The sequence below is a fragment of the Amphiura filiformis genome, chromosome 1, assembly GCF_039555335.1.
Source record: "Amphiura filiformis chromosome 1, Afil_fr2py, whole genome shotgun sequence".
NCBI lineage: Eukaryota > Metazoa > Echinodermata > Ophiuroidea > Amphilepidida > Amphiuridae > Amphiura > Amphiura filiformis.
In genome coordinates, this window is record NC_092628.1 from 62,587,515 (window position 1) to 62,613,605 (window position 26,091).

The window sequence follows — 26,091 nt, forward strand, 5'->3', positions numbered from 1 at the left end:
GGTCCACCTGATGGAATGAAGGGTTTATGTGTTCAGTTCTTGTGGGTGACCACAGATGTAAACACAATTGTTTTCGTCCATTACGTAATTGATGGCATTTAGCATATTTTGGAGATAACTGACTAATTTGGATGGTACTTAAAACAGTTGCACTGGCTCAATGTTGAAGAGCGCATTACTTTCATCAAAGTTCTAATCACGTTACTCTGATTAAATGCCTCACCAAGAGTGTTCCTGAGTACTTGTCTGATTGTGTTTCTCTGCACTGCCCTACGCGTGCTAGCCTGCGTTCTGCCGCTGATACCACCCTCCTGACTGAGCACAATACAATGTCAGCTGAATGCTGGACCTTCTCCTATGTTGCACCTCACACCTGGAATAGACTGCCAATTGGTATTAGGGAATCACAATCAGTGGGTATTTTCAAGAGGGTTCTAAAGTCACATTTGTTTCCATAGATTTTGTAGCCTTTCTTTCAGAGGCAGTTCTAAGTTCTCGCTGATTTTTTTCTTCATGTTCTTCTTTTGCTTTTTTGTTGTTTTTGAGTGCTTCATTCTAAATGTAGCAGCACTATATAAATATTTAATGTTTGTATACATGTATGATATAGTTGTAGAGATTTTAGCAAATTGAAACAAGTTTTTGCAAGCGTGTTGTTTTTGTAAATTCAGCTAGCAGAAAATAAGAAAATTCCAAATGCCATGAATTGTGTTCCTTGCCAAGGGTTTGATGGCATGTATCTTGAGGGAAGTTGAGTTAAAAACAGCCGATATATGGTAAGCATTTGATATTTGCCAAGGAAATTACTTATTTCATGCTAGTTTAATTCATCGCATATCTTACATCTAATATTGTTAAAAAATAGATAAAAACTCATTAAATGTTCTGTACATGTATAATTTGAACTAACCATTTCTTCTTATTGTGATAATTTTCTTGTCATAGATGATGACGATGATATGCGCAGAGATCGAGAAAGAAATGGCGCACCAAACTCAATCTATGGGGCCAATCACATCTCAGATAGTCGCGGCAGCATGGGTAGCTCGGGATGGCATGGTGGCGCTAGCACAACAACCGAAAGTAGCCATGGTGAACCGCTTCATGATGATTCTGATAGTGAACAGAGTCCAGGAGGTATGAACATCATTTTATTTGTTAAGGTTTCATCCATTACATTATGTTACATTTTGAGCTGATTACATTTTGAGCTAATTCAAAATTATTCAATCGAAGTTGAACTTCAATCCAACCTCCAGGAAGAAAGAGATCAACATATAGCAAACCAAATGAACAAAGACTGAATGTTTCAATTGAATGTTGGTTTTCTGATCAAAAGGGACCTGAGATTGACAAAGATTGGTAGATTTGACCCAAGGGAGTAAATATAATATTGGATTAGCTCACTCATTTTCACCAGTACATGATCACTTTACAATGATTTATCTTTGTGTCAATAGCTGACCGTATTGTTTGGACATACACTATCACGATACATATCTGTGTAATATAATTCATCATCAGCTTCCTCGTGCACTTTAATATTGCAATGTTTGGCTCCATTGGTGGGTTGCCAGGTGTATGTCCTTAGGGTGGTGGTCTCAAAATGAATTGATAATATAAAGCTATTATGAAGACATGATGTATTATTATCTATTCCTATCAATAGCTCGAAACTTTTTTATGTGAAGGTGTTTAGCCTGGGGCTTTAAATTGTGTTCATTTGACCATTGCCGTGTGCATATTTTGTGTGAACAGTTGAGCAAAGGTTTTTCTTTCAGCATGGATTCAAATCTTGTGTACGTTTGTTACATGTTTTCCCAACCACATAAGAAGACTTGTCTTAAATTCAAGTCAAGTAATACTTAGATCCACAAGGGAAATTTCACTCATGAGTGCTCATGCAAAATGAATTTTAATTCACCTATGATTAAAATACATACATAAATACACACATGTTACCCCAAAATATCAAACATCTAAGAACAGCACCCTGTTTGTAATTAGAGTTATGAAGCCTGCAGAATGAAGGAGGAGAGATATTGGTTAGTCACGGCAAAGGACAAGCCAATACGGCTAGATCTGGGAATCAGCTGACATGAGAAACGATCATGGAGTGGAGACCAGAGTCATCCATCACACCAGTCAGCTTCTTCCTCAACAGATCAGCATAGACAGCTTCAATGTCCTGCTGTGACACACCTATGATCCCTCCAGCTTCATTCACCATTCTATCAATTTTGTCCCTATCCCCTTTTGCAACTAGCCCTACTATAGTGCCTCTTAAACACACTTTATCCGAGAACCGCTAAAACCCACTAACCGATCCACCTAGAAATAGCAGTCACAGGGTTTAGCAGTTCTCTGGATATATTACCATGGTTTTGGATCACCACAGTCAAAAGGCCATATACTAGTAGGGCTATTTGCAACATTCCCTCCCCCAACATAATAAACATTATCTCCAGACACTTTCAATAACAGAATTATAAAACAAAGTGATTATTTGTACATCATCAGTTTTCTGAGACAATACATTCTAGAAATTAGTCTTTTGATCAAGAATAAGAGTGGGTGGTGGAAGAAATGTACTTTTTCACTTGTGGGTGATTGGTGACATTTACTATCTTTAATGTGGGTGGTAGGTGAAATTGACACCTTCCATGTTCCAATTGATCACTTATAGTTATACATGTGTGATGTGATCAAGCAAAATGAATTGAATGGTGGTGAAATTGGTAATGAGTTATGACAGAAAGAGGAAGAAGTAGTGTGCTTCTGTTGTGTATTTTAATGTTCTCAGTGTCATGAACGTTTGAAGAATTGCAAATCTAATTTTTACAATACAAGTCTAATTTCACAAGTCTAATTTTTGTGCCATGGGTGTTTAAGGGGATTATTATTATTAATTTGATTATGTTGTAACCTGTGGCAATAATTTGAAATGAAATAGTAAAATATTGATTTTGGCCAGCATCCAACTCATGATGCTTGTATTGCTGATCACATCACATTATCATGTGGAATAAAAACGCTTTACTTTAAGACAATAACACAGCATTTAAGCGTATATCAGTGTATTTCATTTAATTTTGATTCATATGTCATAGTTTTCTTTCTTTCTGTGCTATTAGTTTACATGTTGTAATGTGTCTCATTGTCTCTTCATATACTGGTGATTATCCATGGAGTAAATCAGTTCTCTAGGTCATACGCAGAGGTAAGGAAAACATATTTGAAATATTGTGAATTAATATTCACATTCATCAGCTTACCAATTTCATAATGGCATAAAATTATCATAAGAGCTAATTCATTTGGTAATAAAATCATTGCTTTATACTAATGCACACACATCACCTGGCAGTATTAAATTACTGTCACTAGCTGCCAGAGGTTTTGGTTTTATTGCACAGGGAAATAATATGTGAGAAAAGTCAACGATTAATAGTGTTTATCAGACTCTAAAATACCTTCAACTTGTGCCTGGGGTATTTTAAGTACTCTAAAAAATTTGTATTAATGGTACCATGATTCCAACAAATGTTAACCAAATTTCAATTTATCAGATATGGTCTGTTGGTGCAAAGGCAATGTCCTGATATAGTATCCGATGATGTCAAGTTGTAATTCCAAATTATTCTTTTGTTTTGTTTTGTTTTCTTAGTGTTTATTTTTTGACAACCATGATGCAGTACATTCTATAATCAAGGCTGTCTACATTTGATGCGTAAGAACATCAAATGTACGGATGTTTGCTTATCATGTGACATTATTTGCTTGCATCAAGGGAATCACGTCAAAATATCCATCAAACACACAGCTCACGTTTAACTACCGACTCGCCATTGTCCCCCTTTGATACGTGTCATTCCTCAAGTAGTTTACTTCGCTGTGGGTAATCTGAAGACATTAACTGAGTGCATCAGTGTTTTACTGACCATGCTGTCAATTCCCTGGATGTGGTATATACTGGTGTTGTTTTGATACAATTGCTTCTTGCGTGCAATGGCATTTATCTGAATTCAATTTAAGACTTAAAGCGAAGTGGTCCAATTTCATTACAAGTTGTTTTCGTCTTCGCACAATGACAGTGGGTAAAATGTGAGGGTCCAGTGGTATTGAAATGTCTATTTGTAATGGGAAAAATGTAAGGATGATATGAGGATGAGGCTACCAGGAGAGCTGCCAGATTGCCAATGGGAACATCACTTTAACATGCAGTGACAGGAAGCCCCTTCGTCGTGCACATAAAATCTTCCTAAAAATGAGCAAAACAAGGCCTAACTTACAGCCACTTAACCAATGCAATGGTTTGTGCCCTGTCTGGCGCAAGTTTGAGTTACAAATATTATAGACATGAAAATACAAGTACTAGTTGTGAATAATAAATTCTTTGCTATATTGTTGTTTTGATATGTGGAGAGTTAATAGTCTCTGTTTAAAGGAAATGTTTGTGACTCAAGAAAGCATTTATCAAAAAAGGTTTTTGGATTTTGTAGGCTGGGATCTTTCATTGTTCATTATTCATCGCTATTGTCATTTACATAATATATTACCTACCATTGCATTCAGCAACACATGACTGGCTATAACATCATAGCACACTATCCATAAAACACATGAATACATTCAAATATATATTATTAAATAACATTTATACACCATTACAATCAATATAATAAATTACATACATAATAAATGAATCATAACAACAAATCACAGTTGGTTTGTGACTAAAATTGAGTTACTTCTTTTATATTTTTAATAATACAGGAAAGATTTGACAAGAAAACTAGGGTTCTGGAAAAGGGGTTACCTCGACAAACTGATACCAGCATGATGGAATATAATCTGCATAATTCCTTGTTTAATTCCTTGTATGAACATTGTAATAATGATATTAACATAGAGGAACAATATTGCTCACATGATACCCCTATGAACAGGATGAAGTTCATTTCAAAGATTTTATACTATTTTACTCATTTTTATATTTATATTATATTTGATGCAATAAATTTCCACATAAATAATAATTGATTTACTGCTTCCATCTAATAAGGGAGATACTTAATGAGAGGTGCATTGACCTTCATGTGGGACTTATATGCTCTTATCAAATTTTGCTTGATATAATATAGTAGTGTAGATGTGTCTAGAAAATATAGATCTTGGAATGATTTGAAAATAATACCCAAACCAAACAAATGAGAAATAACAAAGGATTTGAAGAGTGAACTTTGATGCACGGAGCAAACTCAATGTGGGTGAGATATCATCATGCAGGAATCTAAGCATCAATCTTAAGCTAAGTATATTTCTTATCGTGCAGCTAAATTAATGTTTATTCAATTTTTAAAATTAATCACAAAATGTAACCAGATACTAGATAAATAAAATATATATTCTTATTGTCATTAGATCACAAATATATGAAGACTGGTATGGTTGCATATTTTTAAGTATCTATGATATTTCAACAGAGTCATTATCTGCAAGCCTGTATGGGGAAGGGGGGAGCAGGGAGCTTAAAAGTGGACCTTTTGTGAAATTTTCCTTCAAAAAAGGGCTGATTTTCAACATTTTGTTACAGAAATAAGTGGACTTTTTTTTAGATTGGCATTTAGAGGGCGCATCGCACCCCTACATCCGTACACCCCTGCCTACAGCTTTGACTATCTGATTGAATCATAAATTTGTGTGGCAATGAATGTTCCTTATGGCATTGTTGTCAATACAAAGGGTGAGCTTGAGCAAGTTTAGGTCTTAACATTTAATTGAACAAGTACAACGTTGAAAACATCTTGGGTATAATATTTGACTTGTAAGATGTTGGCTGAAGCAACCCTGTGCAGGTAGTTCACTTTCATGAAGACTGGTGTGAATCATTACAGTAATTGATAATAATACTGAGCTTGGAAGCGGTATCTTAGCAACTACATGTCCACTCGTAATTTTGGATGGGAAGTTTATTCTTCAAACAAATTAAATTAATTAATTGAAGGAGATTAATTCGTAAATAAAAGCCACAGCAATGCAAATTTGAACTCCCTGACCCCATACGTAGTTTACTGCTGAAGCATGAAGAATGGTTAATGTTTGTAAGATAAACTTTGGACAGGCAAATGTATGCAAACATCAATTGCCAGCTAAGACACTGGCAGATGTGGATGTCCAGTATAATGTCCTTTTGTGACAACAATCAGACTTAATTTCAAAGACTGTCGCAACTTCAAATTATTGAACATAACTTTTGACATATGTCGGGGTAAATAAAATCAAATCAAAACAAACAAGTAATAATATAAATCAACAAACAAACAAAAATTGTAATTTGAGACATTCCATATGCTGCTGTGCATACGCTCTCTATTTGCTTCATTGGAAAGAAAGTATGTGAAAATACTCCATAAAATCTTTCTCCTCCTCGCCTAACCGATTTAATTTTGAAGTTGTTCCCCAACGTTGTAAAGCACCTTATAACATGTTTACACAGTATGTGCTTGATGTATTGACTCGGATGAGAAGTAAGGAACATGGGTAGACATACTGCATTAGAGTCTCCCTGTGGAGATGAAATTTATACTTGATGAAAATGTCACAAAAAAGGGAAAAAACAAGACTTTACGAAAAAAGAATACATGGCCTAGAATACAACCCGAGTGTTACTCTAGTGGGAATGCGAGTTATCAAATTTGAGGAAATATGGATTAAAGAAGAGTGAGTGATATTTTTACTTCTGTAATTTGTGCAATTAAATATTTTCCACTTCAACAATTTCATGGTATACTAGTTTTTTGTTTCACTCATTTGAAGCTTCTTGATTAAACTAACCCATCAGACAATTATTTCATTGCATTTATAGCACAAGCTTAAAGGTATGCCATAAATAAAGTGTGATAAACAAAAGTTGCCACATTTATGTATAGTGAGGGTGTAGTGTTTCTTGTTATTTAATTAAGTTTATCTAGTAGGAGAGTATTTGCTGTTGTTTCACTTTGGTAACTCAATAAAGAAGATGACACAGTTCTGAGTAGGGTCATCATGTAGTACCCAGCACTTAAAATAGTAGGAGCAGGAATGGATTATATCTATGTTGGATGCAAAAAAAAGAGATAAATGCCATTAAAAAAACGAGTGTAGGCCACACCCACATCTGCCTTGTAATGCTACCTTTATTGACACCCTACTATAAAAGTACATTTTGGAATTTATGATCAAAAGTAGCTCATATTTTCTTATTATTTTCTTGATATTTTATGTGTTATATTTGCCGGTATCTCAAATTGAGAAAAATTGATATCAGTTTTTGCAAATGAGCTCTTCGTATTATGAATGCTTCAAATCCTATGTACGTAGGCTCATGTATGTCAAATATAATGGTTAGAATTTTGAACCGGCAACCTTGAGCTGCCCTGTGATTATCAGTCAAAGCCTTTTACTGCTGTGTCATCCTGTCTGGATGACTTCAAATACTGAACAATCCTGGGTGAACAATCAGTATCTCTTAGGTATTCAAACATGATTTCCCCTGATAGCTGCCTTATGAAAATTTATAAAAGAAGATCATAATTGATGTAAGTTTTAATGAGAAGTCATTTCCTTTTCCAATACTCATTTGCCATGTTTTATATAGCAACACATAATGGCTCATTTTGCTCATGTTCAACAAAATTACTTCCTATGTGTATTCGTCTTTCCAGAAAATTGGCAATGAGAAAATGATTAATTGTCATGACAACAGAAATGCATCGTCAATCATTCTTTGGCTAATTCTTATGTCTTTCATATCTATTTTTATCTGTATTCATTGCTTTTAAATATCTGATATTGTTCATAGTGCATGGCAAAGTGATTGAAAATTGTATCTATGACACTATAGACTGTGGCTAAAGAATCATGAACACAGACTGATGATGAGAGTACTTTTTGAACTCTAGACAATATTGATCCAGTTCAAATGTTTGATTTTCATATTGTAATTCACAGACAAGAACAGTAAAGCCTTCAGGTTGTGATGTTTAAAAAACAGTACCAGATACTTCTATATGGGTTTTAGTCACCAATATCTAATGCAGAAGACAAAGAGTGTGAAAGTACTCCTTGTAAGGGATCAAAATTATAGGGTTTATCTAGAGTAAGTCTTAATGAAAAACAAAGCATCATAGTTCTCACTATAGTATTCACAAATATCAAGAATGACAAGATTTTTGCTTAATAGCTATGATCTTTCATCCAATATTTTGCAATCCAATACTTGGGCTTCTAGCTTTCCTTTTTGCCTTCATAGTATATCTTCATATGCATGGAGTGAAGGGTAAAAGCCCTTTACATTGGGGTTAAGCTGCTTTCAAGTCGTCATCTTGTAATAACAGTCTACTCCTGGTCCTAGCATCTTGAGATATAAGACTATATCTAGCTAGAAACAAAGCCGTGTAGTGGCTACAAGCAAACTAGTTTATACAAGGATTAAACTGGAATAGTGACAAGCCATTTCATCTGCCTCTCATACATACCAGGATGGGTTGCAAACTAGTTTATACAAGGATTAAACTGGAATAGTGACAAGCCATTTCATCTGCCTCTCATACATACCAGGATGGGTTGCAAACTAGTTTATACAAGGATTAAACTGGAATTAGCTACTTGCAGTTCCGCCATTATGCACTATGTGCAGGAGAGCCTCGAACTGGCAGCATACATGAATGGGAATTGAACTAGTCATAACGTTCTGTGTAAGGTTACATAATTCTTCCTTTCATGTATGCTGCCAGTTCGAGGCTCTCCCGCACATAGTGCATAATGGCGGAACTGCAAGTAGCTTAATAGTGACAAGCCATTTCATCTGCCTCTCATACATACCAGGATGGGTTGCAAACTAGTTTATACAAGGATTAAACTGGAATAGTGACAAGCCATTTCATCTGCCTCTCATACATACCAGGATGGGTTGCAAACTAGTTTATACAAGGATTAAACTGGAATAGTGACAAGCCATTTCATCTGCCTCTCATACATACCAGGATGGGTTGCAAACTAGTTTATACAAGGATTAAACTGGAATAGTGACACGCCATTTCATCTGCCTCTCATACATACCAGGATGGGTTGCAAACTAGTTTATACAAGGATTAAACTGGAATAGTGACAAGCCATTTCATCTGCCTCTCATACATACCAGGATGGGTTGCAAACTAGTTTATACAAGGATTAAACTGGAATAGTGACACGCCATTTCATCTGCCTCTCATACATACCAGGATGGGTTGCAGCTGATGATAAATAATAAATACAAAGTTGTTATTTTATGAGGTGGACATGACAGGTGTTTCTTTCATACACTCATATTCTTTAGGAGTTAACATAATGAAATGGTGTTACCAGGATTTTGAATGTGTCAAAAATATTTCAAGCTTTTCTGAATCCAGTAAAGAATTAAAGAACAAATATATCCGTCATAGTTTAGATGCCCATTAAAAGATTGTCAATTGTCAATTGGCAGCTTTTAGGAAAGGAAAATTAGATGTTATACAAAAATGAGGAAAGCTGCTCTGAAACTTGCCAATTCAACCCAATTTCAATCAATCAATCTTCAAGAAGCCCAATTAGATGTATTAACCATGTTTTTGGCAACACCGACTGGAACAAAGAAATGATCAGAACATCCATACAAAAATTAAGGCAATTCTTTGATCAATAATGATAACACCAACAAAAGATGATTTATAACAGGCCTATTATAGTGTTCTATATAGTTATTTTAGACTTGAGGCAAAATATTAATAAATGATACAAAGATTAGCAGGTTAGCCTTAAGGGCAGAGGCGCTTCAACAGGATTTAGCTTAAATATTTCAGACTTGTTAGTGGAACACTTCAGTGGGAAGAAAGGCTTATAACTGAGTCGTAAAGGTAAGACAGACTAAAAAAGGCATACTATGATAGTAACACAGGATATACACCACTTTGTTTGTTACGAACAATTCAGTGTATTTGTTACAATTTACTTACATACAATGCAGTTAGCTCAGTTGAACATTACCTTTGTTCCTTAACCAATGTAACAATTAGCCATTGTATTACATAGACTGGGAGTACTTGAACACTGCCATGTTTTCATGTCACTCATGGTGATTGGTGGGGTAATAACTAATATACTCTGCATGGTGACACATGTGCACACCTTTGAAACACTCATGCTCTAAGACACTAATTATTGCTTGATTGTTGGCCTTCACTTAAAAATGCAGCTTTGTTACCCATGAATGACAATCCAATATGCAGGATTTCTCACAGCATTGTACAAGGGTCATTATGGAGTCTGCATTCTGCTTGGTTAATTTCTGTGAGATCAACACTCACAATTCAGAACAGTTTTGAGGGGTAACCTGATCCCAAACTGCTCATCACTGGTAATATGGTAGGAAGAATTAGATAATTATTCAAATGTGTAATTGACACTTGAATGACTGACCTATAATTTGATATCACTTACCTCTATGCAACCAATCAACATGCTTAAAAAAATTGATCGATCACCCAAAAATGAAATTGGGCAATAAGCTTCACATACAGATACAAAAATGATAAACCTTCCTTCCTGTGTGTGCAACAAATATGTTTCAAATTTTTGCTGTAATACTCTTACATCTGGAGTAGAGCATATATATTAATACAAAATTAATTAATTCAAAAGTACAAATATAAAAGCAAAATACATTAATTTGCAGCCTTGATGTGAAACTGGCCATTCGGCCATTATAGAGTGTACCTGATGTTGATAATGGCTGTGTATTATTACACACATGACATTGAAACAAGTGGATACAGTATAAGGTGGATGGATAGTTGTGGTTTTATTTTATCTTGCACAAAGGGGCCTACTCCTATGTGTAATTGGATTCTTGAGATATTATATATTAAAGGGATACTAAACTGCAGATTCAGGCTTGTTATATAATTAACATCTTCTTCAGTTCAAAGCGGTAGTATGATATGTAACATTATAATAGACGAGCTTCCAAAAAAATAGTAGATCTTAGGAGTCAGAGTACCCATGCATCCATCTGACTGTTGCTATCACACCTTGCATATGGACCAAAAGTAGGAAATATTCAATTGAGTGCCTTACAAACATGACCCTGCTCCAATATCTCTTCTCTGAATTATGTTCCTACAAATTGAAAGAAGGCTAAAAATAGCAAAGACAATTTTGCAGTTCAGCTGCATTTGAATCAGCAATCCTTGGATCGGGATTGTGTAGTGCTTTACCATCTAAGCTATACATATTACCCAAATGTTATATCAAATATTGGGTACTCAGATGTTAATTAGAAGCCATAAAAGCTTACTTCCATGGATTGCAATTTACCTCTAAATGTCTAATTCTTTTAAGTTAGACAAGAAAAAAGGAAAACATAAAATAATGCAGTATAATTTTGTGAACTGAAAGCACTTAAAAGATTTACCAAATTGGAATAGTTTTGAAAATGGTAAAATATTTTGCTGTATTTGCCCAACTGGTGATTGAAATTCAAGATGGATTAGATACATTAAATTTGGCCAAACTCTCCATTGCATTCACTCTTCATTTTCCAGACATCTTATTTACTATTAAATATAAATCTACATAGGATGAATTATTATACCTAAAAGTGACTCTATGAAATGAGGCTTTGACTTGCTGTGTACTATGTTATAACTAATATTTTCATTGCATTCACGTCTGCATTTTCCAGGAATTTCATTTATTTTCAACCACCTATACATGCTATATCAAAATGATTGGTACACAACTGTTTCTACTGTGATTTTTTACAAGACTGACACATCAAAAGGAAATATCAGAATATCCCAATTTATATATTGTTGTTATAAAAGGGGACACATTCTGGTCAATTCAAGAGGATGCAATGGTGCATTTGGAAGATGCATGCATGCAGGCTTTGCTATAAAAATAAAAAATGATGGGTACCAATCTTTTTGATACAACCTGTATACAGGTATCTAGCATGAATTGTATATCTAGCAACAACTGCAAATTTAAAGAAACACAAAATTATCAATAATGCAATTAAGCAACTGTGAAATAAACAAATTGCTACATGGTTCTTTTGCTTCAAATTGGGATAATATCTGTAGTTGAAAATGTTACCCTATACAGTACATTTAGCTCCTAATTAAAAGGTCACAAATCCCCTTCTAAAATATTAACCTGACTAAATTTGATCCTGATAAATACATGGTACATTTATATAGACTAACTGAAATGAGGCCTGGGTTCAGGAAGAATTAAGAAGCCTGCAAATCCACTTGTATCCTTAATATTAACCTACTATCCAAGTTTAATCACATTAGATATATGAAGTGCAAGGTACTTTCATTTTGGTATCTGAAAAGAAGAGTTCACCCACATTCAACATAAGAATTAACTTGCCTAGAACTGCTGATGCATGAAATACATGCCACATTAACTTGAGTTGATTAAGGGATCTAGAATGAGCGTTTATTGCGTTTCGACAGTATTTTTTGTGGGACATGAGAGCACCTCAGACCTATCGAATTGCATTCTGAATACGAAGCATGTCTTTCTGATATCAAATAATTTTCATTTTTTGAAATTCACGATATAATACAAATTTTATGACAAATTATTAAAATACCTTACCATAACTGATTATTTTTATGTTAACCATTCTGGAGGACCCCGCAGCCCTGTCCTGCTACCACTTTGGAGGACATTAGTATCTTGACGTGGATATAGGCCGTTACTAAAAGTAATGAAATCAATTGGGAGAAACGTGCAAGCAAACGCGGTTATAGGGAGTCCCGGTTCTCCTTCTCTAATTCTGTGGGTTATAGGCCTTACCATAACTGATTATTTTTATGTTAACCATTCTGGAGGACCCCGGAAATAGTTGTGTTCTGCTGAAATAGGCCTATATGCACGTGTTCGGTATTGAAATATGTGTTGAAAATAGGCCTATTGGTACGATGAGATGCACCTGTTAGTTACACTGTAATGCTTTCCGATACGCTCACTACACTCCCGTTGATACTCCGTGATAGCGCACCGCGAGCCCGCGATTGCGCGCGGACGGACGGACACTCTGTAAATAGTATTAAGATATAAATACACCATTTAAATAATGTATGTTACTAGCTGTGGGATAGATAGAATCCATCACAATCATGGAAACATGGTACAAATCAATTAATTGGTTTCTCATTAGTACAAATGTAATTACTATTGACCTTTTCATGTTTTTATTGGTGTAGGTTGTTTTCAAGGTCAGATGTGCAACATATTGTAGAGTGCAACTTTTGAGATTACCAAGTTGAATGATACGTAGCATTGTTACTGATGTTGTCATCATTTGTCCTCTACATCAAGAGTTTATTGTACTAAAGTATTATGGTGTTCCATAATTCATTGTAATAGACCAGTGGCGTAGATTTCTTTTTAACATTGGGGAATTGGCTTGGAAAAATGTCTTTGAAGTAAGGTGAATCCAGGCCCCTTTGGCAACAGAATTAGTATAAGATACCAAATGCGTACGAAGCATGTAAAAAATATTGTCATATTGAAGCTATATTATGAAATATGGTGGGAACAAATTTGTGCAAAGAGTGCAAAAAATGGCACTTTTTAGGCTAAAGTAGTCAAATATGAGGTTAATTTGGTCAGAAACCCACATGCAGGTGTTAACATTGGGTTATTGTATGGACTATCCTCCCTTATCAAAATATTTGGGGAGGATTCAGTCAACATCCCCCTCCCTCGATCTATACCTATGTAACAAATGTACATCCTCACCTAAACCCCAAGTATGATACACCGGTACCACTCTTCTGTACTCTTTATGAACTGCGGATAATGTAAACTTGCATTTCCATCTAACATAAATCAAACACCTGATTCAATTCTATTATACATATGACAAAATGGCCATTATGAAGCTGGTGTCAAATTACTTCCCCATTTTGCTGTCGATTTTACAAACTCCTATTCATCCTATTCATACTTGTAAAAACCTCTTCATTCTTATTCAAAGCAGAACATCTCGAGATTCAGTTTTCCTTGGTTGGATTAGATATTGAATCTCCAAGTTGACCCCTTGCTATTTACACATCCATAATAATACACATGTTGTAGATAGGTAGGTGGCACAGACTTGCACACAGCGTGACGAAGAAAAATAAGAATCCACTTCCTTTCAATCATTGGTTTTTGTTTTCTATTAAACCTCATAGTTAAAGATAAAAGATTTTAAATTTGGATGGTTTTGTAGCACACAGTTGTATAATAAAGCACATAAATCCTACAGATGTAATTGAAGTGACATTTTACTCCTGTTTGTGATATGGATATAGCTGTGTTACCAAAACCTAAATTTTGCTCTAATTTTTCAAAATTAGTATCATTGACTTGCATTGAATTCCACATTTGTGGTAATTTAACTTTGTGAATTGGGATCTATTACAAAATTTGTAAATTTGAATAACTAGCAAATATGACTTGTTTTTTCAGTCTGACTTCAAAGTAAATTTCCTGCATTGTTCTATCTTTTTTCAAAGCAATACATTTGTGGTGAGGTATTGCAACACAAAGGGTGTCCTACTTAGTCCTGAGGTCAGGATTGTAGCAAGAATATATCAGCCTGACAGCCAATGGCTGATAACATTGCTGTCAGGCTGGTAAAATGACTAATGCCAGATTTGTTGTTAGCAATTTATCCTGTTCAATAACACTCCAGTGTGTCAGGTAGGTAAAAGTTGTTGTCAATCTGGTGACTGGTTACTTGCCTTACTACAGTCCAAAAAATTAGGTTACACCTCTGATTTTCAGCATATTGCATCATGTTAATTGGGTAATATTTTGAATGACAACCAAAACCAATTGATTTGACCAACAAGACCAATTCAATTGTCTCGAGACAGCAGGAAAGCACAACAACGCAAAGAATAGACTCCGCATTGCCCCCACGATCATGAGGACCATTTAATACACATAAGCTTATTTATAATAATTTCACAATCTCATAGAAATTAAGACTATATTAAGATAATAACAGATTTCATATCAATTAAACAAATTATATACATTGAGATAATTAATTGCAGCAAGCATTTGGAATTATTTATTATCTTCATATAAATCAATAAATACACGTAATTATTGGAAAATGTGTACAAGCCAACCATACAGGCTGGACAAACAAAAGTTGACTTCTGAATCACATTTAACCAAATTTCATCTCAAGCAAATCTTAAGCATATCTTAAACAGATACATCTTTGGATCAAACAGAGGATTTGATTGGAAAACAGCACTTTTAACCGCAATTAAATAATTAGAAATCTCCAAAAGAATAAACAATGCCAACAATAGCAAACGAACATTTTGTATTCAGCAAGATCCGGCATCAATGCTTAAACCATTTACTGATATATAATATATTATTAAATCCACCGGTATTTACAACCAAGTAAATAAAGATACTCCAAATAAGCAACAAAGCATTTATAACCCTGGTATAAAAATGCAGTAGAAAGGGAGGAAAGCATGAAGGCAACCATAGCCCACTATAAAACTCAGTAGAAAGTGGAGACAATCTACTGACGAGATTCTTCAGGTTTTGAAGAAACTCCACCACCCTCAATAAAAACGCAGTAGAAAGTGGAGACAATCTACTGACGAGATTCTTCAGGATTTGAAGAAACTCCATACAAAGCATTCAATAGCCCAATAAAACCAATCAATACCATAAAACGCAGTAGAAAGTGGAGACAATCTACTGACGAGATTCTTCAGGTTTTGAAGAAACTCCACCACCCTCTATAAAAACGCAGTAGAAAGTGGAGACAATCTACTGACGAGATTCTTCAGGTTTTGAAGAAACTCCACCAACCTCTATAAAAACGCAGTAGAAAGTGGAGACAATCTACTGACGAGATTCTTCAGGTTTTGAAGAAACTCCATACAAAGCATTCAATAGCCCAATAAAACCAATCAATACCATAAAACGCAGTAGAAAGTGGAGACAATCTACTGACGAGATTCTTCAGGTTTCAAGAAACTCCACCACCCTCTATAAAAACGCAGTAGAAAGTGGAGACAATCTACTGACGAGATTCTTCAGGTTTCAAGAAACTCCACCACCCTCTATAAAAACGCAGTAGAAAGTGGAGACAATCTACTGACGAGATTCTTCAGGTTTTGAAGAAACTCCATACAAAGCATTCATCCCCCTTCTATAAAACGCAGTAGAAAGTGGAGACAATCTACTAATGATATTCTTCAAGATTTGAAGAAATTCCATACAAAGCCTCTATTTTTAAGCATAAAGCAGCATAATTGGACATACCATTTTATTGGAGTATCTTTAACCATATTTAGTTAACTGATTCACCCTTCCAGCTTTTGGGAGGGTGGGTGGATTTTTGGTCCATCAAGATCGAAGGAACAATTGCAAGTGCATCACTAGGAGAACTATGGACATAACAAAGGAATGAAAAAATGACGGGAGACCTGAATGGCTGCACACCACTAAAGTGACAGCTGACTGGACAGAAAAACTGAGCTTGTTGCTATAACAACATAACAACAACCCCTAAATTAAAACTGAATTGACCAGGAGACCAAAAAACTTTAAGTGTACTTGAGAATGCTCAAGTGGGAATAAGAGGATAAGCCTCTACACCTAGATGCACATGACAGCCTAATGTCCCCTGCTGCTGAGACAATCTAGTTTTTAAAAGATTTGCAACTTTAAAAAACGGAATTAGCTTGATTGTATCACACAGTGTATAACTTGTGGCTATTAATTGTACAAAGAATAACTGCACCTCTTACTTCAGGTTGAAAAGTACTTGGGCTGTCATGTTTTTCATATACAGACACTATTGTCATGACATGGTGTTTTGAACATATTCTAAAAATAAATGACATTTCTAGTCATGTGTTTTAATATAGGCACATTGGTACTCTGATACCAACTGGTACAGAATGCGACATCACTCCAGCTATCATATCAGTTTTCATTGCTAGTTGGCAATACATGGATTGCTAGAGCTGATAGCACATTGTATAAACAACTTGGATACATACAGAAATATTTGATATTCACCGGAGAAAAAAATCTAGTAGCCTTTGTTTCCTCTTACCAACCTCATGGTAACTTTGGCTGTCACTTATAAATCCAATATTTACACACCAAAAAGTGGAAGAAAATGTGATTTTAATGTTTTCTTATAAAAAACCATTAATGTTTTAACATCTGTGATCCAAGCAAGGATAAGTCTATAAAATTCTAATCTATATTTTTTTCATATGCAAAATTGGTGACCTAAAGGGAGAAAACAGCAGTGTTGATAAAACAAATATGAAACTTGAATCAATAATATTGCTATAAAATGACAAATAGTAGGTTACTATCGATCTTATCAGTTGAAGAGTGTGCTATCACATCTATATATGTGTACATCCATATCAAAACGATGCACTTGTCGGCTGCTACATGTGTCTCATTTTACATAATAGCTAGGAATAAATACCAAACTCATCTCAAGTGGAGGTCACCTCAAATCATACCGAAGTCACTTGATTTAGGAATACAGAGAACATACTCTTAAACCATGTGACCTGGGGATGATTTGAAGTGACGTCCACTTGAGATGAGTCTGGTATTTATTCCTAGATATTGTGTGAAATAAGACACACGTAGCAGCCGACAAGTGCATCGTTTTGATATGGATGTACACATATTACTTACAAATATTAAAAAATATGATTTTGGGAGGATTTGTTTGATTTTCTAATTTAGTGAATCACTGAGTTGATCCATCTCCTTAATTTAATTGTAGGAAATATATCAGAACTTGAGTAGTTAGTGTAGGTATGAAGGCACTATCATTTATTTGTAAGTCATTCTTTTCTCAATTTTTACAAAATCAGGTTTTGATTATCTTTTGTGGAACATTATTTTACTATGGAAATAAATTTAATTTAAATTTATGTCGAACATAGTAATTTTTTGGCAACAAACAAATTATTGCCACAACATCCAATCACCAAACCTGACAAATAGCTGTGTGTGTACTAAGTAAACAATGACTGAAAGTGTGAAAATAATGAGTAATGAAAAAGATTCTTTGTCACACCTCAAAATATTGTGTATCATGAAACAGGAATAGAGTTACATTGGCCTTGGATCATTCTCAATCTTTCTTGTCACTGCGTAGATCCATTTTATCCCCAAATCATGCCATATAGCTAGACAAACTAATGCATGTGTTTTTTATTAAGTTTCAAGAACACTTTTGTAAAACTACCTCATTTTGATCTTTTAAGGGCACTCAAAAATGAAGCTTATTGACAGGTCTTTTTCTTTTCCAAGCTGTGATGAAGTTGTTCTTTTGAGTAAATTCAATTTATATGTTTATAATTATTATTAAATATAATGTATATCATCAACATGTTTATAATTGTTATGTATTTTTTGCCTGAAAGGCTGATATGGGAGTATGTAAAAAGGTTGGAAATGTGCAAAATAAAATTACAAAATTGTAAAAGGAGTACAAGGATTAAAAAATGTGCAATTTTATGACACTGGGAGGTTCTTCTTAATAGATTTGAAAAGTAAGCCCTATTTTTATTTCAAGGTCATTTTGTTTGCTCATCATTACTTTTACAGAATTTCATAAAAACAACTTCAGATTAGACTTAAAAATGTGCTACTACAGAATTCCAAACATGATGTAGCCATATCATCACTGAGTTCACCAACCAGGATGTAATCCAAATCTATGTTCCTTTCTCCTCTGAGAGCATGAATTTGAGGTGTGGTTCATTTGCATCGCATTCAGACATATTTACCAGGCAATTTCTGAATGTCCTGAAAAATGATATTCAATAGAAAAACATGCGCTGTGTTGTATGTCTTCTTTGGATGGATTGCATTGTATTTTTGTTTATTCCTATTTTGATAGCGGCTGAGATGAATATAGTATTTGGTGCCTTTCATATTGATTTTGAGTTGAAATTTCTGAAATTTGAGGTATAGGACCATTTGGCATTTTGCAAAAGTACAGGAGATCTGAAGGAGATAGTGAGTAGTTGCAAGAGCTTTTTACATCCATTTATGAAGTATTCCTCCTGAAATCAGTCTACACCAATCAGTACCAATCAGTAATAATATGTGAATAAATCTGAACTGAACTGGACTAAACAACCCTACAACCCAGCTGAAATCAGTTTACATCAATCAGTACCAATCTGTAATAATATGTGAATAAATCTGAACTGAACTGGACTAAACAACCCTACAACCCAGCTGAAATCAGTCTACACCAATCAGTTCCAATCTGTAATAATATGTGAATAAATCTGAACTGAACTAAACAACCCCACAACCCCGCTGAAAACAGTCTACATCAATCAGTCTACAACCAATCAGTAATAATATGTGAATAAATCTGAACTGAACTGAACTGAATTAAGTTAAAGCATAGTTTTGTGTTTTTTGACATTTGCATCACAGGCACAAATTTTGAGTGACATAGGTTTTTCATTTTGGTTTCCTGAGCGGTATTAAATTTTCGAGGTTAAACTATTGAGGCCTTGAGCATTTTGTGTAATTTTATTATTTTGTTGTAAAACTTCAAGTTGTTCAAAAATAGTTTAATAGATTCACTTCATATACTGTAAATTAGAGACCGCATAAAACACTGCATATTAAACAATACACTTTTTAAGTTTCAGTGTTTGCTTTAAAATTTGTAATTGAAATGGACAGGATATAAACTTACCGACTCTTGTTTACACAGAGCTTAAACTTGACTTCATTTGTGTGTAAACAGAGTTGCTGCATTTTGAACTCGACTTCAGATCTCGACTTCTAATCCACTTTTGTTGAATTCAAACGATACTTCAAATCTTGATTTTGCAGTTCAAACAAAGGTCAAGTACAGCTCATTGCATAATGGTTATCATGCCATGAGGGCGTAGTAGTCCAATTCAATATTGTTTTGTTTCAAAGTCGACTACCATTCTCAGGTTGGTGAATGCATGGAGTAAACACCCGTAAAAATAATTCATTCTCATCCGTTGTCACAATCTGAATTTATTGTTGGTATTGAAGTTGACCTCTCTCTGCGATTTATTCCACAAAAGAATACTTGATGTGCACCATAGGTTGAGCCCCACCCAAGAAATTCTATATACCGCTTGAATTGGTAGTATGTATACCGATGTATATGAGGGAGTTGGCGAATAAACCCCAGGATCTCAGGTTTTAATTAAAAAAACTGTAATTCAGGCACTTGAGACTTTTGCAGGGTATTTTAGTACACTATTGGGTATTACAATCATTCAAAAAGTAGAAATTTAAGAACAATTCAGGGCATTGCTGTGAGCAGATACAAGCAAATGTTCTCATGCAATATGATGCATTAGATCATTACAGGACACATTGTAAACTGAAGGGAAAAATTATTCTACCAAGTTCACATAATTGGGCTATTCCAGTAGAAATCCAGACATGACCTTAATCTTCCACATAGGGAGTGAGAATTTCAAATCAGGCTACATGGGTAACTCTGTTTAACATTTACATTCCCTGTATGTGAGGTTAAGGACATGGATTTCAACTGTAATAGCCCAATTTTAAATGCGATGAAGTAAAATACTCTGTTTGTTGTAGGCGTAATGTACGTCATAGGTTCTATTTGGTTTGCATGCCAAGTATCCATGATTATGCCAGGGGGAATAGAAAAAGTGCTAGAATAGATTGTGGATTGAATTCAAAACAATGTCTGTGCTAAAGCGGCTGCTTACCTTGAGATTCAGATTCACTGTAAAGTACAGAACATATAAAATGTATATCATCACCTCATACACATTCATAGTTGCTTTTTTTTTGGAATTGCACAATATTTAAAGTGATTTCTTGTTTCAACGGTTTTTCACATCACCAAAAAGAGAGGAGTAAAATTCATGGCTGTATTCCTCAATTGAAAAAATTAAAATCCTGTGCTTTATTTTTGAACACATATTAGAACATTGAATGCCTAGCCTCTTGACTCTAGTGCTAATGATGTGTCCAAGGTCAACTCCGTACATTGAATGCTATGAATACTATGAAGACAACATTAGAATACATTCATTGTATTCATTGTATATGTATTCAAAAGCATAGCAGCCTAATAGCTGAATTATGTGACATTTACATTGAAAATGGCATCAAAAGGGTTTACATAGATATATTTAAAGACACTTAAATATTTAAATATTTAAAACATGAAATAAATAAAGAATTACACTTGACTGGACTTGAAATGATGACTGACAAGAACACTAAGTTGTTTAAAGGAGGTTGGTGAGAAAAGGTAGTAGACTGGAATCTGTTGGTCCTACATCTAAAAGAGCCAAATTTTGGTGGTCTGCTGAGGGTCATGTGGGACCAAGTTTATAGTTTTGCAGCTCAAACAGATTCTGAGATATGACCAAAATTTATGTTTAATTTATTTGGTGTTTTGTTTTCTGTAATATGAAAATATTCACATCCATTATTAATATATTTCTAGTGTATATTTTAGCCTGTTAAATGTGGGCAAGAATATTCAGTGGTAAAATTCATTTTGCTGGACTTGACTAATTGTATACATGGTATTACATATAGGAATATAAGGCAATTCTTGGCCAAGGACTATACACAGCACACTGGTAGCCCCACGATAAACACACACATGTATAATGCGGTCCGGAAGATTGCATCCACATGCATAATGCGTACACGCTTTATGCACTAATATACATGGACGCAACAGGTATGTTCAAGTTAATTCACCTATAGTGTCTTTGGATATTGGCTCATGAGATTGTTACTGTGTTAAGTCCGATGTATACTCCACTTCGCAAGAAGCTGTGATGAAAAAATTAATTTGCAGCTTCGCGCGAAGGCATTCATGTATACTTCATCAAAATATCGCCGAGTATCGCGAAGAATTGTTGCCCGCTCTGTGCTTTCATATAGAAACTTCGCTGGCCTACCCCCCAAAACTTGAACCAAATCCAACTCTCCACGAAGCGAAGAAACCTGCTCCGCGAAGGAAGTCGTAAAATTTCAGCTCAAATTATTCGAGGCCTGCGAAATCGCGATCGCGAAGTGGAGTATACATCGGACTTTACTCTTTGAACCTTGTCAAGGTCAACAACTAAGACATAAAACATTTGCAATGCCCTTCTGAACAATCGAAATATTGAAAATTAGCCAGGCAATAATTTATTTTAAGGGGAAATTCCTGTGCTTTACCTCATTTGTTCGACTCCAAATTAAAAAGGGACTATAGGGTATATTGCTGATCCATTAATTATCCTTTTCTGGTGCATTGTGGGATGGGATAGCCCCTTTTCTATCCCACAATGCACCAGAAAAGGAGAATCAATGGATCAGCAATATACCCTATCCAACAGTAAAAGCTTACATTTAACAGAAAAGAAACACTGATTTATTTTTATGGAAATGTTACAATATGGCTTTAAGTATAACAGCAAGATAACAAATACAATGGTTACCCAAAGGAGCACAGAATGACAGGTTGTTAATGCATTCATAGTGAATGGACATTCTACTTTCATATTTTATCAGGCTTCTAAGTGGACTTGTATTAAGTTTGGGACCTGTTTAATTCTCTATGGATTAAGCTTTTATGCTTTTAGTTTTCTATATAAGAACTGACACACGGGCTGACACATTGGATCAAATGATGATTGTGCAAGCCTATGAGAACTACCTACGGATTGGCCAAAAAGAAGTTTTCATCATCAATTGGACCAATCAGCAATATTGTTAGAATAATTTCACCACACAAAAAAAAATGGTGAATTATTTGCAAAGCTCCATTCTGATTGGTGATTAAAGTGAAGATATCATGTAATTGACCAATCAGAGGCAATGTTAGATCGGCAGGTAGTGCTCAGGGGGTTAAAATTTGATATATGCCAAGTACTGATAACATTCTTAAATAGTATTTCTATTACATTTTATTCAAGCCCACTTTCCTCAAATTGTGATCCTTTAAAAAATATGTATTACCTAAATGGATAATCTCCAGTATAATTGATCTTATTTGTCGTTGTCTATGAGTTTGTCTTGTTTTGTTGATGTTCTTTCAGGGTAACTTCTACTTATAACAACCACTTGTTAAACTGAATAATGTAATTAAACAAAATCAAGAACCCAAACCTGTATTATATTAATGAGGATGTATTTGCTGTATTTTCTATGAATATAGGAAAACATTATGTCTCTGCAGTATACAATACTTCATATTGAAGTAGCCTTTTCCTGTATCTGTAATGTTTGTCAATCTGAATTTGGTTTAGTGTTTTTGTGTCAATTTGTTACAGTATCTAGAACATATTAATGAAAGGTTACTAAATCATAAATCTGCATCCTCCTCATATATGTCTCGAAAGTTAGATTAAAATTTATCTATATAATATAGGCTTATATTTTTATTTTTAGTGTGGAACATACAATATTTATGTCTGTTTCCTGCACATGTGAATTTGACCTTCTCTTGTTTCTGTCCTCCTGACTATTTTTTATAACTGCTTCCTCACTCTTCTCTATTTCACATCTTCATGTTGTCTTTTTTCTACACATATTTCTGACTCATGTCCAGGGACAGGCGATTTGCGCGGGAAAAATAGCAAATTGCGCGGATTTGCGCAGAACTTTTTTTTTTCAGTGCAAATCATGTATCCCTGCCCATAGGAAAAAAAATAGCCATTTAGACGGAATTGCGCGGAAAAAATTCGCGCAAATCGCCTGTCCCTGCTCATGTCTTGTCCTTCTCTTCTTTAAACTATTACACCCCGTGCTTGTTACAGTGGTTCTGTGTTCACAATATCTGTCTCACAACATGTATAATGTGTACAGTAAGTCAACTATTCTGCACTAACACAAAGCTCATGCAACTTTGGCACTAATTATGTTCTGTATCTAACACATGCTATACTATATGGCACTAATTTTGTTCCATACTTTTTTCTTCTTTCATTGTCCTTTCTACTCATATGCTGCCTGGCTGACTCTCACTCTATGTGTTGCATAATATGCTTCTTGCACATTCTACTTCATACGCACATGTGCACATGCTGGCGTAATGTGTACAAATGCCTGTTTGTGCGCATATATATTTGATACACATACAATGTCAAACTGCTTCATGTGTGCACTACTTGTCCAAATTTACATATCTGATGCATATTAATTAAACTGGGTGGGAATATGTTATGCTAATAACCTACCCATTTCTATTTATTAAAAAAACCAATATGCACTTCATGCACACATGTTAATCAAACTTATATACTGCAAATAATTTGCATATCAACAAATATATTTGGTTGTATGCAAAACAATGCTTTATGCATATTCAACATGATGCAAATCATTAAAAATGATGCAAATTGTTCATACGCATCATGTCTCAAATTACATCAAAAATGCTGTCATTCACATGGGGTTTTGAAATATGATTTGTTCACATGTGCATGTGTGTTTTATGTGATCCTGCACACATAATGTGTACGCATTGTAATCAGAACTAAGTCGTGGCAGTTCTGATGAACACTCCCAGTCAGATAATGAACACTTCTATGATCACACTAACTCTCAGTCAGGTGAGTCTGATGTACAAGTGCCTTCCTTCAATTCAATTCAATATTTCACCTATCATTCCTATCAGCTGGAGGCAACTGTATAGGCCTAAGTCTTCTGGGACCACCCGTCAGTCCGAAACATCCGTCAATCCGAACCCCTGTCAGTCCGAAAATCTAATTGATAAAGACATCAACCCTAACCCTAACCCTAACCCTAACTTCAATTAGATTTTCAGACTAACAATGGTTTGGATTGACGGGTGTTTCGGACTGACGGGGAGACCCCAGTCTTCTTGTGCGCTTACTTGCATTGATGTAAGTGGCATAGAGAGGATGGTGACAATGCTATGGTTGGGCACTTAGGGTGATGGTGAGATAGAATACAGTGTGTCAGGAAAAAATAGGCTAACACCTAATAGGCTAATACATGTTGATTATTTAATCAATTATTCAGGCTTATGCTTTGTTCAGCTCATAATAATAGGCAAGATGCGTAATGTTGTGGATGTATATGAGGTACACAGAGCTGGACACTGCCTACGCAATGTGTACATAAATTTTATGAATTTACATGAACGTAAGTCATGTGAGCATAAGTTGGGACTTAATTGATGCACGCAATAACAAGAACTTAATAATTTTCACTTATAAAAAGTTGAACAAAGTATAAGTCATATCTAGCTGAATTTGCACTCAGTAGTTGAGTGGAGAGTAGTTGTTGAGTTGGGAGTAGTTTTTTTTATCAAGAGGAGCACTTTTGTGACATTGAAACTGATTGGTCCAAAAATCACTCAGGGACTCAACATAGATTGGGCCTAAAATATAAAAATGTTTACATCGCTTGAAGATGCATATTTGCTGTGATGGTTCTTAAATCAGCACATTTATATGAGCCTGCTTTCAACCTGATACACTGTAAATGCTTGAATTGAATTATACATGAATTGGGAGTTTGAAGGCTCCCATTAACACAGGAGTTCAATGTGTCCTGATTTTGGGACACATTCTACCATCCTAAAAGGACTTTCAGCAGTAACATTATAACCAGTTTAACCATGCCTTGATCTATTCCAATGTGAACTTTAACCCTTTGAGCTTTGACCCTGTCCATTTCCTTTGACATATCTTATATTGGTGACATGATATGATCCACTCAAACCAAAGTTGGTATTTTTGAAAATTACCCTTTCTAACTTGCTTTAATACATCTACTGATGTTGAAATCAAAACCTATATCCCTGTCATACTTGGGTTCAAAAGTATGAACATTTTTATGTTAATTGTTTTTGTCCTTTATTTTGCCTTTAATCTCAATTTCATTATTGCTGACTTTGGTGACTGGACCAGATTATGTCACATTTAAGCAGTGAAGTCATTTGAAGGAGTCAATACCATGACATCCATATATTAACCCTTCCTA

The 26,091-nt window shown here is 34.9% G+C and overlaps 1 protein-coding gene across 1 annotated transcript in view; it reads left to right on the forward strand.

The window, feature by feature from the left end:
• The window catches only part of LOC140150530 (rabphilin-3A-like), a 128,866-nt gene that overhangs the window by 85,324 nt on the left and 17,451 nt on the right, over window positions 1-26,091 (forward strand). Inside the window, exon 8 of the mRNA XM_072172563.1 lies at window positions 946-1,137. Within this exon, the coding sequence (XP_072028664.1) occupies window positions 946-1,137 (192 nt within the window). The remainder of the gene's footprint in view (window positions 1-945; window positions 1,138-26,091) is intronic.